This window comes from Brachypodium distachyon, chromosome 1 (genome assembly GCF_000005505.3).
Source record: "Brachypodium distachyon strain Bd21 chromosome 1, Brachypodium_distachyon_v3.0, whole genome shotgun sequence".
Taxonomy (NCBI): Eukaryota; Viridiplantae; Streptophyta; class Magnoliopsida; order Poales; family Poaceae; genus Brachypodium; species Brachypodium distachyon.
Window position 1 is genome coordinate 30058750 of NC_016131.3, and position 13119 is coordinate 30071868.

General features: G+C 45.9%; 1 protein-coding gene and 1 long non-coding RNA gene across 3 annotated transcripts; both read right to left on the reverse strand.

Annotated features, from left to right (window-relative positions):
* Positions 1 to 6089: 6089 nt before the first annotated feature.
* LOC100826398 (disease resistance protein RGA2) lies at positions 6090 to 9211 on the reverse strand. 2 transcript variants are annotated; one of them, XM_024455856.1, is made up of 2 exons: positions 7949 to 9210; positions 6090 to 6679 (listed from the first exon to the last, which is right to left on the reverse strand). In XM_024455856.1, the coding sequence occupies exons 1-2, from the start codon at positions 9018 to 9020 to the stop codon at positions 6237 to 6239; spliced, it is 1515 nt and encodes a 504-aa protein (XP_024311624.1). In that variant the 5' UTR covers positions 9021 to 9210; the 3' UTR covers positions 6090 to 6236. The 2 variants fall into 2 exon arrangements, with proteins under 2 accessions (XP_024311624.1, XP_024311617.1); XM_024455849.1 differs by lacking the exon at positions 6090 to 6679 and having other exon boundaries at positions 7143 to 8926; positions 8993 to 9211.
* Positions 9212 to 11826: 2615 nt separating this feature from the next.
* On the reverse strand, positions 11827 to 13119 carry LOC106865741. Its single transcript, XR_001405069.2, has 2 exons — positions 12581 to 13119; positions 11827 to 12488 (listed from the first exon to the last, which is right to left on the reverse strand). It is a non-coding gene; the product is annotated as an uncharacterized LOC106865741 (long non-coding RNA).

The following is a 13119-nucleotide window of genomic DNA, read 5'->3' on the forward strand; positions in this document are numbered from 1 at the left end:
TGCTGGCTGTTCACTTTTGACTAGCTCTGGTACTGTTTTAACAAAGCCACCATGGAGTGAGCCTCAGCTAAGAATAAGTTCATATATGCCAGCGCAGGGTACTAGTGTGCTCCAGATGCTTCACTCCTGGATCACCTGGAAGAAAAGAAACAACCGAGTCTTCAGTGCAAAAACTTGCTCCATCGATGATCTACTGCAGGTTCTTTCTGAGGAGCTTCACCTCTGGAGAATGGCTGGACTGAAGACCACAAAATGGGTGGATCCCCCGTGAGCTTATTCAGCTTTTGTTTCAGTTCTTGTTTCAGTTTTGATGCTAGAGTGTGTAATTATTTCTCTCCTTTCCCTCCTCTCTTGTTCACGTACAGTATTTGTTTCCGCCTTAATTAATGAAATCAGCGCTGCTGAGTTCGTCAAAAATTGATGCTGACATGAAACCTGACAACTGAATACATAATATGGGACACAAATTCATGTTTATCTGTTGCTGCAAATCAATTACTCCCTCCTACCCATATTACTTGTCGAAATATCACATGTATCTAGACACTTTTTAAACATAGATACATCCATATTTGGGCAAATTTGAGACAAATAATATGGGTCGGAGGGAGTAAATGATTAATAAAGAAGATATTGCATTTGAACTTTGAAGAATTGTCTTTGCTTGAATGGCCAGTATGTGTCATGTTCCCTGTTGGTATAATGGTCAATTCGAGTGCAACATAAGGCATTGACGTTATGTGCACGTAGTGTATTATACATGACCTTTCTTGGCCAGTAAATTAACTGAGGGACACCAAGCGCAAAAAAGCGACATGGATTGCAGGTCATGTAAAGTCAAATATATACACAAAGAATCATAAAACATACTCTATATGAACAAGTGGCGCATGCAAATCAAGTTCACATCATGCAGGCAGATTGCCTGATATATTGAGCTACGTACAAAGACATAAACAATATTAATTTCACCCTTCTTCAGTTCTTCCTTGATAAGGCTGCTCGAGTGCAAAGGATTCAGTACTGGAATTTCATTGGAAGAAAGAGCCCATTATTATATATCCAAATGTCATATTGCGGATTCACTATCGGAAAGGATCCCTTTAACCAATCAATAGCATAAACGGAAGAAGGTAGCACGGTGCTGCCTCTCTCGCAAAGAATTTTCATATGTTCACCTAACACCAACAAATTAACTTCCATTGTTGCTTCATACTCTTGTAGATCAAATGTGGTGGCTGTGGTGACTCTTTCCAGGAAGATTAGCAACAGCTGCGGGCGACAAAAGAAGTGGCGTCGATGTACATCATCCAAATGGAGGGGCGGCAATGGGCAACTGACCACAAGGGGTAAGCACGCCATATATGCATAAACTTATTTCGTTGCAAAGTCCCAAGAGGGGAAGCTGTACATAAAACAAGTTATAGAGACAGTGGGAAACCCCTGCAAGTTAGGTTGAATGCAAAAAATAAAATAAATAAATTACAGCCTCCAACATACAATATTTTATATCTTGGTTTTGCCACCGCTTAGCTTAATTTTTGACACATAATCTACATGTGGGGAGGATTACGATCCAATTCGTATGTTTGCCATTACACTATGTTTTGTGTTATTTCAACAATGTAATCAATTTGGTACATTTGTTATTACACTATCATCATGAGAAGACACAAATAGACCTCGACGCTTCTTGCCTGACAAGGGTGCTTCAGGCTTCTTCTCACCCACACAACTTGGAGCAAATTGAACCAAGTAAACAAATGAAGCGTAAGGCGGTTGCCTCAACTCCCATGAAATTAGCTTAAAATCTTCCTTCAGCAGCATAACATGACCAGCTTCTTCTAGCAAGTCCTCAAACTTCATGTTTGGTCGTAGATCCTTTCTGGGAATGTTACTCGGAGCGGTATAAGGCATGATCAAGCAGACATAAGGTAGTGACCTTTCAAGTGCACTGGCTGGCCTCTGTCTTGTGCTTACAACCTCCCTGAGTATCCCTTCAACACTGTCACACATTGATCATAAAGTCATCATTCTGATAACACCGATGTATTGTCACCATATTAGTTTATTTCTTGATCTATGTGAAAGTGAACAGCTCACATGTCAGATGCCACATACAAAAGTTACCTAAACTCATCTCCTCGCTATTGTTTACTGTCGGCATGAAACTTGAAGGAATTTTGCCGTTACCTCAAGTCATCCCGAGTGACTAGATGACATAGATATAACAACAAAACGATGCGAGACGTTGATCTGTGGTTCCCTGCACCTCTCCACGCCAGTTCAAAATGGAACTTCTCAAGGGCGGACCTAGGAGAAAAATCTAGAGGGGCCAATTCATGGGCTTCGGTGGGGACAGACAGTGGCGGAGCTAGCCAATCAATCGAGTCCGGGCAAAATGTATAATCTTCCTTCTAATCTAAAGTTTGTCCATTATTAATTCAATCACCATGCTTACTAATTTAAAAGGGGGTGCAACTCGGGAGCCCGGGCAGTTGCCTGGGGTGGCCGGGCGCTGGCTCCGCATACCATTGGGCCGGAAAAATGAGTTGGTGCAGCTGCGCCCATGGTGTTGAATGTGGCTCCGCCCCCGGAACTGGAACTACCAGAGATAAAAGCTTTCTTCGAAGTCGGTGGCTAGAGATTAATTGGGATTAGTCTTATAAGCGAAGTCATTATAACTACCATCCAACGGTCATTAAACTCTCTCTTTTCAGAGGGCACGAGCATGAAACAGTTTTTTTTTTCGTTTTTGAGGGGAATAAACTGATCTGCTAGGAATACCTTAGTTTATGGCTGGCCCGTGGCATGAGACATCCTAGTTTCCCATGCAACTGTTTTCGGATGTGGCCAAGGCCTAAACCTAGCCCATACTGAGGAGGGGGAATATAACTCAAATCTCTCAATGTCACAAAAATACTACTCTGTTCTTAAATATACGAAGTCTTAATTTTATTGCAAGTCGAATTTGAAAATATTTGATATTATAGATGTTAGTTGATTTTTCTATAAATTTGGTCGATAAAGATGTTTGACTTAAGACAAAGATTTGGTCGATAAAGATGTTTGACTTAAGACAAATATATAACTTGTTTTTTTTAATTGATAAAACTTGTTTTTTTTTTGAGAATGTGATATAGAACTTGTTATATTAAGAAAACGGAGATAGTACTAAACATGGGCCTATACACGGTAGTTTGGCCCAGCTGGCCCATGGTTCTTTTTCAGTTTGTTGATCCATAAAGATCCCACTCTCCAGCCGCCGCCGCCGTAGTGGCGTAGTCCCCTCCACCCGTTCAAGCCGCCGCTGCCATCTCCCCCGCTCCCCGTTCCAGCTGCCGCTGCCGCCGCTCCAACCGCGCGAGCTTCGATTCGATTCGATCTTACCTTCAGTCTTCCTTTCTCTTTCCCGTTGGACGTTTGCCTTTGTTGTCATGGGAGAGAACGTGCCTGATCTCTAAGCGATTCATCATCTGATTGTCATCCGGAAGAAGAAGGGCGAATCCAATCTAACTAGGAGTCCCTCTTTCGTGAGACGGCCGGGTGGTAAAATGAAGGCGCGGCAGTTCGTGGACGCCGTGACGCAGAGGCATGGGGGAGACTGCCTGTATTCGGTGAGCCGCATCAAGCCCGAGGATCTACTCTTCTACCCATCCATGGCGGAAGCGCAAGCAGCCAACACGGAGAGTAATATAACCTTGCCGTCATCAGGCGTGGCGCCGCCACGGATGGAGATGAGCAAATCGTTGAAGCGGACGGCGAAGCTCACTGTCGGAGCCTACCGCTCGGATAACATGAGGCTCGACTTCTTGCCGTTCTACGGGCGAGCCAGCTGCCAGCAGCAGCGGCGGAGACAGCAGCAAGATCCTGGCTACCGACTTGGCCGGCAGCACGATCTTCTTCGACGCCGCCGCTCGCTCCGTGCTGCCGGTGCCCTGCCTCAACGAGCCCAAGGGAGACTGCCCAGTCTCCTTCTCCATCGCTCGAGCCCACGGCCTAGACCACATGGGCCGCCTGGGCCTGGGCCCTGACGCTTTGTACGTCATGGATCGGATTCCCGCGGGCCGCAATCCGTGCAACTTCGATGATAGGGCTCCTCCGAGGTTGATAAATGAGTGGCAAGTTCTCGATCTGCCGGAGGGCTGGGTGCAGAGAAGGGCCTGCCTGCTGTACCTTGGAGCTGGCAGGTTTTGCGTCACCAAGACTTTTGATGTCGGTGGCCAGCAGGACGTGCAGGGTGATCCCAGCGACAATGCTGTTGTGCTCACCGGTGTGGAGGTAGTTCACAGTGGGTCGTCTGAACTCCAGATGATCAGGCACAAGCCCTTTGTCAGCTATGACGGCATCCAGTGTGTCCTTTAAAATCACCACCAGGGCAGCGAGTGAAAAGGTACTCCGCAAATAAAACTAGGATGTGTGTTCTTCCCCACGTACATGAGTAGATTCTTCTTTGTTTCCAAGTTCTCGGGCAAGAGCGGTTCGGAGCAACAGCGAGGGAAGCTTAAAAAACCCCGGTGAGGAAAGCTCATAGTTCTGATGAATTTGTTGTGCTTAAAGTATGAGCAATTTACTTGAAAAACCAGCGGTCTGTAGCAGTGACGAACTCATTGACTGCCGCTCCACACTTGTTGCAAAACCGTTCACAGAACCACACATTTTAATGCAGTTTGTCTCAAGTAGCCTGAAACAGAATGGTTTGTCGGTTTCACATGTTTACTTACAGGTGGGTCCCACATGTCAGATGCCATGTCGACATCGACTCGACCCGACTGGACCCTTAACCCGCGATTAAACCCCTCAGGCCCCTTCTCCTTCCTGCAGTCGCAATTTTCCCCACTTGTAAGCAATTACGTGGCATCCGACAAGTGGGCCTAGCTATAAGGAATCACGCGAAACCACCATGTTAGAGATATGATATGGTTGGGATTAGATAAGATAGAATTGGTTTAAAGGAATTACTTGTCTTGTACTCCAAGCCTATCTCCCCCATTGTACCTCTATATAAACCCCATATGAGGGCCAGATCAATACAACATAGAATATCGTGAAATACCAATTTAGGATTCCAATCTCATATTTCCACATAGGCCTGGCTAACGAGCATGCTCGGCTCGTTAAGAGCTCGCTCGTTATGCTCGTTAACCTTAACGAACATCAAAGCCTGTTCGGCTCGGTTCGTTTACTGCTCGCGAGCGCTCGTTAAGCTCGTTAGCGGTGAAAAAAATGGGCAGCATGTATGCAGAAAAAATGACAAGTAAAGCATGTGTACAACATTATATAATAAGTCCTTAACAAATAAGACTAATAACCATTATAGGCTACAACACAAATACTCATAAGACTAGCAGCCAATACAGCTTCGGTGTCCTCATACAGTACAATACAAAAGCACTAATAAGACTAATATTAGTTTGACGAGAGTATGAAATGAGGAGGAGACTGGAGGCCTGAATGACCTAATGAGTCTTGGGTTTGGGCCGCATTCCGGCAGTTGGGCTGTTCGGGAGGGTGTGCTGGGCGCCTGGGCCTAACAAGTCGTGGGTTACTGTGTTTGGTTCGACCGCTAGACACCAGATAATGAGCTAACGAGCATGCTCGCGAGTCTCGCTAGCTCGGCTCGTTAAGCTCTTTAGTGTTAACGAGTTTTAAGAGGTGCTCTACTCTGCTTTTTAGTCTAACGAGCCGGGCTCTTAACGAGCCGAGTACCAAACGAGTCGAGCTACTCTTCGAGTACCGAGTAAAATGTCCAGGCCTATTTCCACACACCAAACCATCTGGTTTCGGGCTACTTGAGACAAACTGCCTCAAAATGTGTGGTTCTGTGAACGGTTTTGCGATAAGTTTGGTTCGGGGATACGACTGCCCTAAAAACCGTGGTTCTCTGAAATTTACTCAAAAGTATAGGATTTCTACGTAGAAGCTAGTGCATGTCATAGTTGCACATGAGCTAAGTAACAATATATGCATAAACTTATTTCTGTACAAAGGCCCAAGAGAGGAAGCAGTACACAAAACAAGTTGAGAGTGTCAGAATCACATAAACTTATTTCTGTACAAAGGGCCAAGAGGGTGAATACAAAAAGAAATAGAGTGTCCAACATAACAATTTTTTATATATTGGTTTTGCCACCCCTTATCTTAATTTTTAAAACATAATCTACATTGGAAGGATTATGATCCAATATTCGTATGTTTGCCGTTACACTGTGTTTTGTGTTATTTCAACAATGCGATCAATTTGGTACATCTGTTATTACACTATCATCATGAGAAGACGCAAATAGACCTCGACGCTTCTTCCCTGACAAGTGTGCTTCAGGCTTCTTCTCATCCACACAACTTGGAGCAAATTGAACCAGGTGAACAAACGAAGCGTAAGGCGGTAGCCTCGACTCCCATGCAATTAGCTTAAAATCTTCCTTTGGCAGAATCACATGACCATCTTCTTCGAGCAAGTCCTCAGACTTTATGTTTGGTACATCCTTTCTGGGAATGGTACTCGGAGGGCCAGCTGAGGGTACAGGGCATGATGGAGCAGACATCAGGTAGTGACCTTTCAGGTGCACAGGATGGCCTCTGTCGAAAAGCACATTTGGATGGACTCCAGATCTGGACATGCTCATCTTGACTGTGATTCTAATCCTGTTCAATTTCGAAACCCAGAAATTATTTTCATCTGGACATTTATATGCATGAGCCTCAGAGTGAGCACCTCGAGACAGTATACAAATTCTTGAATACTTAAAGGGGACTCCAGGAAAAGGAATTATTTTCAGAAGCAAAGGACATCTTGATGTGGATGGATACTATGATGCTGATTGGGCGAGTTGCTTGGATGACAGAAGGTCAACTTCGGGCTATTGCGTGTTTGTTGGAGGAAATCTAGTGTCATGGAGAAGTAAGAAAAAGTCAGTTGTCTCTAAGTCAACAGATGAAGCAGAATTCAGAGCCTTTTCCCAAGGATTGAGTGAAATGTTGTGGGTGAGAAACATGCTTAGTGAATTGAAGGTGCTGAAGAATGGATGTTTGAACATTTGGTGTGACAACAAGTCAGCAATCAACATAGCAAATAATCCAGTGCAACATGATAGAACCAAGCATGTAGAAATTGATAGATTCTTCATAAAAGAGAAACTAGATGCTGAAATCATAAAGCTGGATTATGTGAGTTCAGGACAACAAGTGGCAGATTGCTTAACTAAAGGCTTGAGGACAAGAGAATGCAATTTGGCTTGCAACAAGATGGGAATGATAGATATCTATCACCCATCTTGAGAGAGAGTGTTGGATATGTTACTAGACTTCTTTATTACTTAATCAGCCCAGCCCATGTGGCCCATACAGCTCATGGTGGCTATGAACTAACTATTTAAGGCTTTCCTGGAGGAGCTCCCGTTGGCTCTCCAGAACACAGCCGCCACACACAATAGCAGCAATACAAGGTTAGTCTTTGCTTCCTCCTCCACACCACATGAGAAAAGTGTGGTTTTTTAAAATTTACTCTTGTTTCAACAATGTGATCAATTTGGTATGTTTGTTATTACACTATCATCACAAGAACACCCAAATAGACCTCGACGTTTCTTCCCTGACAAGGGAGCCCCAGGCTTCTTTTCACCCACACAACTTGGAGCAAATTGAACCTGGTGAACAAACGAAGTGTAGGGCGGTAGCCTCGACTCCCATGAAATTAGCTTAAAATCTTCCTTCGGTGGAATAATATGACCAGGTTCTTCCCCAAACTTCATGTTCGGTAGATCCTTTCTGGGAATGTTACTCGGAGCGCTATCTGACGGTACAAGGCATGACGGGGCAGACAAAAGGTAGTGACCTTTCAGTTGTACTGGATGGCCTCTGTCGAAAAGCACATTTGGATGGACGCCAAATCTGGACTTGCTCATCTCAATTGTAGTTTTGAGACCGTTCAATTTCAAAAGCCAGAAACGGGCATTTTGATTCTTTCTCATTGCGTGCGCAATCAAGTTTCCTGGAATGAGTGACCCGTCCAACACCATGGCAAACTCTTCCACTATTGACAATAATTGCGGATGATCTATCGGGTTTGCACTTCCGAATGCGAGTGTCCTCAACAGGTACCTGTACTCCGCAAATGGCAGGCAGTTAAGAGAAACTGGTCTGGTGGTTCCAAATCTCTTCAACTCTTCGTTCCGACCAAATATTATCACCTTGCTTCCTCCATTCATTCTCCTTACAGATGAATAAAACTTTGTCCATTCATCATCGTTTATATCAGAAACAAACTCGACGACAACCAATACCCTCCCTGACAACCTTTCATGGTCTGTTATTCTGAAAATATCATCTCCATTCAGGTGAAGAATCTTAGAGAAGTGAGAACGGACCCTATCATAGTTGCACACATGTGCAACAAGAGTTTTCTTCCCAACGCCACGTCTACCAACTATTGGCAGCACTGCCGGAGGACCAGGCATGTTGTCTTGCAGCAAGAAGCTGGTGATCTGCTGCTTCTCGACATGCCGACCAAACATGAAATTCTCGACATGAAGATAGGTGTCGTAAGGTCTAGGAGAGATCCGCTCGCATCCACCCAAAAGTACGACAAACTCCACAATGTTAGCAACAACAGCTTCTAGCTTTTGCAGTGCACTATATAACCCCAAGTTAAAGGCCTTGTTTGTGGAAGAACTGCCAGTTGTGCGAGGACGTTTGAAAGGAATGGAAACAGACAAGAAAAATGACTTGCTCACCGGTTCTTTGAAACCATCCTTGTGTTGCCTGCATCTGATGTTGTCCAACACATGGTGGCCTTGGTACATGGCTGCCGCTATTGTCTTCAACTGAATAAGCATACAGGAGTTTGTGATGTATCGCCCGTCTGCCTCCTCCATGACCGTGCAGACTCTCAACAATAGTTGTTGTAGCCTCTCCACCTTCTCCTCCTCTGATGAGCATACATGATCTGAACATTTGTTCATGAGAAAAGAGATGAATCGACTCGCGAGATCACCTGTGATTGCTGATATTGCAAGATCCATCTTCTAAATCTTCTGAGCTAGTTCTCAAGTGACATTGCAGTTTATCCATCTTATAAATAGACATAAATCTATTTATAGAGCAGGAGGAGGGTGTTTTTCATTCAGAAAACCTCTTTTTTCAGCAAGAGAGTAAAGAACGTGCTGGTAAAGTCAATTCAGCTTTATGCGATATGACAGGGTGTTCGTCAAACCAGGCTCCAACTAGCACATATGGTTGGTGTAAATACATTTGTCTGGACCTGTCAAACACCCTGTTAGCCATTTCTCTGCAGATTCGTCAAGCTTGCCGTCTGCGTGAGGCAAGTGCAAATACATTTCTCTGGACCTGTCATCGATCCTCGTCACTATCACTAGCACCACTTGGACGCAGAAAGGGACATGAAGCCAGGACAATTAAACACCAGTGCAAAACCGTGTACAGAAGAGAAGAGCGGTAGTCATACAGTTTACTACCGTACTTGATTCATTGAACTATAGTTATTCTTGCTACAATAACTACTTGGACAGATCTATCCATCTGATTCAATACATATGGTTGCTACAAGTATGCTACTGAACTACACGAGAGGACTGAAATTATCACCTACTCCCACCGTTTCATAATTCTTGTCTCAAATTTGCTAAAAAATGGATGTATCTATTTCTAAAATGTGTCTAGATACATGTAATAATTCGACAAGAATTATGGAACTGAGGGGAGTACTTTCTGCCGAGAGTAGAAAAGCTCAGTGTGCAGAAGAGAAAAACAAAGAACATCTACGGTAGTCTCATATAGGACAATGTACAAAGTTTCTCTATACACCTGACAGCAGCGTCGAGAGCAAAAATTTCATGAGAAAACAAGGAACAACAAAACGTTAAAAAAAAGAGGAAATTTCATTTGACGGTGCAGCAACACACTCATGACCATCTACGAGTAGTAAACTAGATTAGCAGACAGTTGTGTCACCTGCCCGTGCTGGCTAACAGCAAGAGAAAGACGCCGCGAGGCCTCGCCAAAGCTCACCTCATGCTGCAGGACGCTCTCCCTGGCGGAGAGCCCGGTTAATGGACGGAGGCAGGCCCGGGTCGCGGTGCCAGCGGCGGCGGAAGGCCCGGGACGAGTCAAAGACGACCGAGGATGATGTTGGCGTCACGGCCTGGGCCGAAGCCCGTCACGTGATGAGCCCGAGCCACAGGGCCGTCTCCAGGAATTGGAGGCCATGGAGCAAGATTGAAAATTTTGTCCCAAAATTTGAACAATTTCATTTACTTATATAACTTCAAAAGTACAATATGTCTTACTTCACACAACCTCTAGAAATATACTCTCTCCGTTTCATATTAAGTAATGAAATATTACATGTATCTAGACGTTTTTTTAATTTTAGATACATCCATATTTGGACAAATTTGAGTCACTTAATATGAAACGGAGGGACTAGTATACTAGTGTTGGAGCAATAAACTGAATGAATTACTCCATAGGTTATCAATAAAATAGAAGAGAGGGTCGGACTCGGACCAGACCTGAAATTATGACAAAAAGCAGAACAACAACGCTCACACTCGGACAATAGCTCGACAAGCTACGGTCTAACAATGCCGCGTATTGCTGACTGCAATTATAAAACCGATCAATTGATTAGTCCTATATATTGAAATCTATTGAATTGACCTAATGAATCAATGAAGAATAGTGTTATATTATTAATCTGAAGACCTGATTAGGCATTGAGGCGTGATGGCCGGACTTGGACGCGAAAAACTGCCGAGTCGTGGACTGAGGGCTTCGTCCCAGGAGATAAGCGAGACGCCTAGACGATGCAGCAAGCCAAGTGGCGAGCGCTGATGGATTAGGAAAGATAGCCACGGACTGAATGCACGCACCAATCAAGTGAATTAACTACGGGCCTGATCAGCGAGATTATGAGATGAACTGCAGGGGTAGACTGGCAAATCGCCTCGGCCGGCAAATCGCCTCGGCCAGCCGGAGAGGCGTGGCGTGGCGTCGATGCAGGATAGTTGAAGTCGAGGCGACGGAGGCAGGACTTGAGCAATCGCCGTGAGTGATTAGCGTTGTTTCCACTTTTCCCGATTAATACCATAACAACTGCCGGTAGATTTGAAGGCCCCACGATTTTGGAAGCCCTGAGCGTGTCGTGCACCTTGCGCACCCTCGTGGCGAGCCGTCACCCTGGCGGCCACGTACGGGCGGGCGTCGGGCGTGGGCGGCGTCGAAGCTCGGGTCGGAGATGGCGGAGCGCGCCAGGCCCTGCACACGGCGCGGCATTTCCCGATGGAGAGGGCCGGCAGGCGAACCCAGGATATCCGCCAACACTTCCTCCGCCAGATTCGCCAGGGCGCCGTGCTGCTGCTGAATCGTCACGGTGGGCGAGACGAGATCCATTATGAGCTAGCTGCTACGCGGATGGCTGTTTCCATTTCCGGTTTTGCTTAGGTTTTCGTCAAGTACGTCGCCGCGTCTTGTCGTGATCGATCCGATCTCTGATTAGAATTAGGAAGCAACGGCCCATGGGTTCTGCGTAGATCTGTAATTCGGTATGCAAAACATTGTCTGTTTCTGATACGACTCCATTCGTGACCGCAGTACCGTACCAATATCCTACTTCCACAGTTCCACGTGACCCGGTTTTGAGAACATCTCCAAGGATTCCCTAAAACTGAGGATAGGAGAGGGAAGGATTTCTAAGAAAAAATGTGCCCCTCCGACAGGTTCCCTAGAGTGGTTTCCTAAATTTTCTGCTTTTGCAAAACACCTTCTATAAACAACACAAGCACTCCAATGATTTGACATTTGATAATATGGACTAAAAAACATGAATGATAGCATGAGACACAAATTCATAACATTCGAACCCAATAGTTTTGAAAAATTAAAATGATGTTCAAATATGAAAATCACAACTACCAAAGTGCATCATGACAATAAACATGAAATCGAATGAAGATACTAGTGGCTATGTTGGCCATGAAACTTCCACAACTCCTCAACCAAATCATCTCGAAGTTGGTCATGAGACGCCCGGTCTTGGATCTGGCGGTGTACTTGAAGAAATCGCCGAATTCGGTCTTGATCATCCCATCTTGGCTTCACCCGTTTTCCCATGCCCTCATAGGCATATGACACATCTTGTTCACGCTCATCTTCTATGATCATGTTGTGCAATATGATGCATGCTGTCATGATCCTCCAAAGAGTTTTCTGATCCCAGAATCTAGCTGGCCCACGCACAATTGCAAACCGGGATTGCAACACCCCAAATGCTCTCTCCACATCTTTCCTACAAGCTGCTTGAGTTGCTGTGAAATGAGCTCTCTTCCTACCTTGGGGTTGGAGATTGGCTTCACAAATGATGGGTAGATTCCATCTGCAAGATAATATCCCATAGTGTATTTGTGCTCATTGCCTTCAAACTCCACATTTGGTGCTTCTCGTCTTGCCAACCATTGCAAAGCCAAATTCATCTGTTTATGTACACAAACATTGCAAAACGAACTCAATTTTCTCCCAAATTCACAAGACAAAGCACACCAAATAGGTACTGCACATTTTTTACCTTCGGGGATTTTCGTCAAACACCTTGTGAGCTCAAGGAGAAGAAATCACAAGAGGAGAGAAGGCAGTGGTCAGGAGCAAGCAGGGGATGGAGGTGTTGATGTAGGACAGCAAGGTAGGGGAGGGGGTGCCGGCCGCAGCGAGTGCCCCGCCGCCGGGACAGAGGGCGGCGCCCACCCCGCGGCTTCTGACCGAGGCGACGACGAGAGGCCGTCAGGGGTGGACTGCAGGCTGAGGCGGGTTGAGGCGGGGTGGAGGAGGTCGCTCCGGTGCTCCTCGACTGCCGCCCCGGCCAAATCGACGCCGGCGCGAGCGGGCGGTAGGTGGCCGTCGGGGGCGCGATAGGGGGCTCGCCCGCCCGATTCAGTGCGTGATGTGGTCGGGAGAGGGCAGAGGAGGGGCGGGGAGGCGGTGTAGGCGGCCGGCCATGGCCAGCGGCGGCCGGTCGGGTGCACGCGGGCGGTATCAGAACGGAAAGGAAACGAGCAGTTTTCTTCGCGCGCTCGCTTTCCGCGTTTTAGGGAAGGAGCAGTCGATTCC

What these genes read in the sequence shown, in the direction of transcription:
- LOC100826398 (XM_024455856.1), bottom strand. Translation starts at nt 9,020, where the DNA reads ATGGATCTTGCAATATCAGCAATCACAGGTGATCTCGCGAGTCGATTC. An exon ending in GAGAAAGAATCAAAATGCCC is followed by an intron (nt 6,680 to 7,948) that starts GTTTCTGGCTTT and finishes ATAAATGTCCAG; the next exon opens with ATGAAAATAATTTCTGGGTT.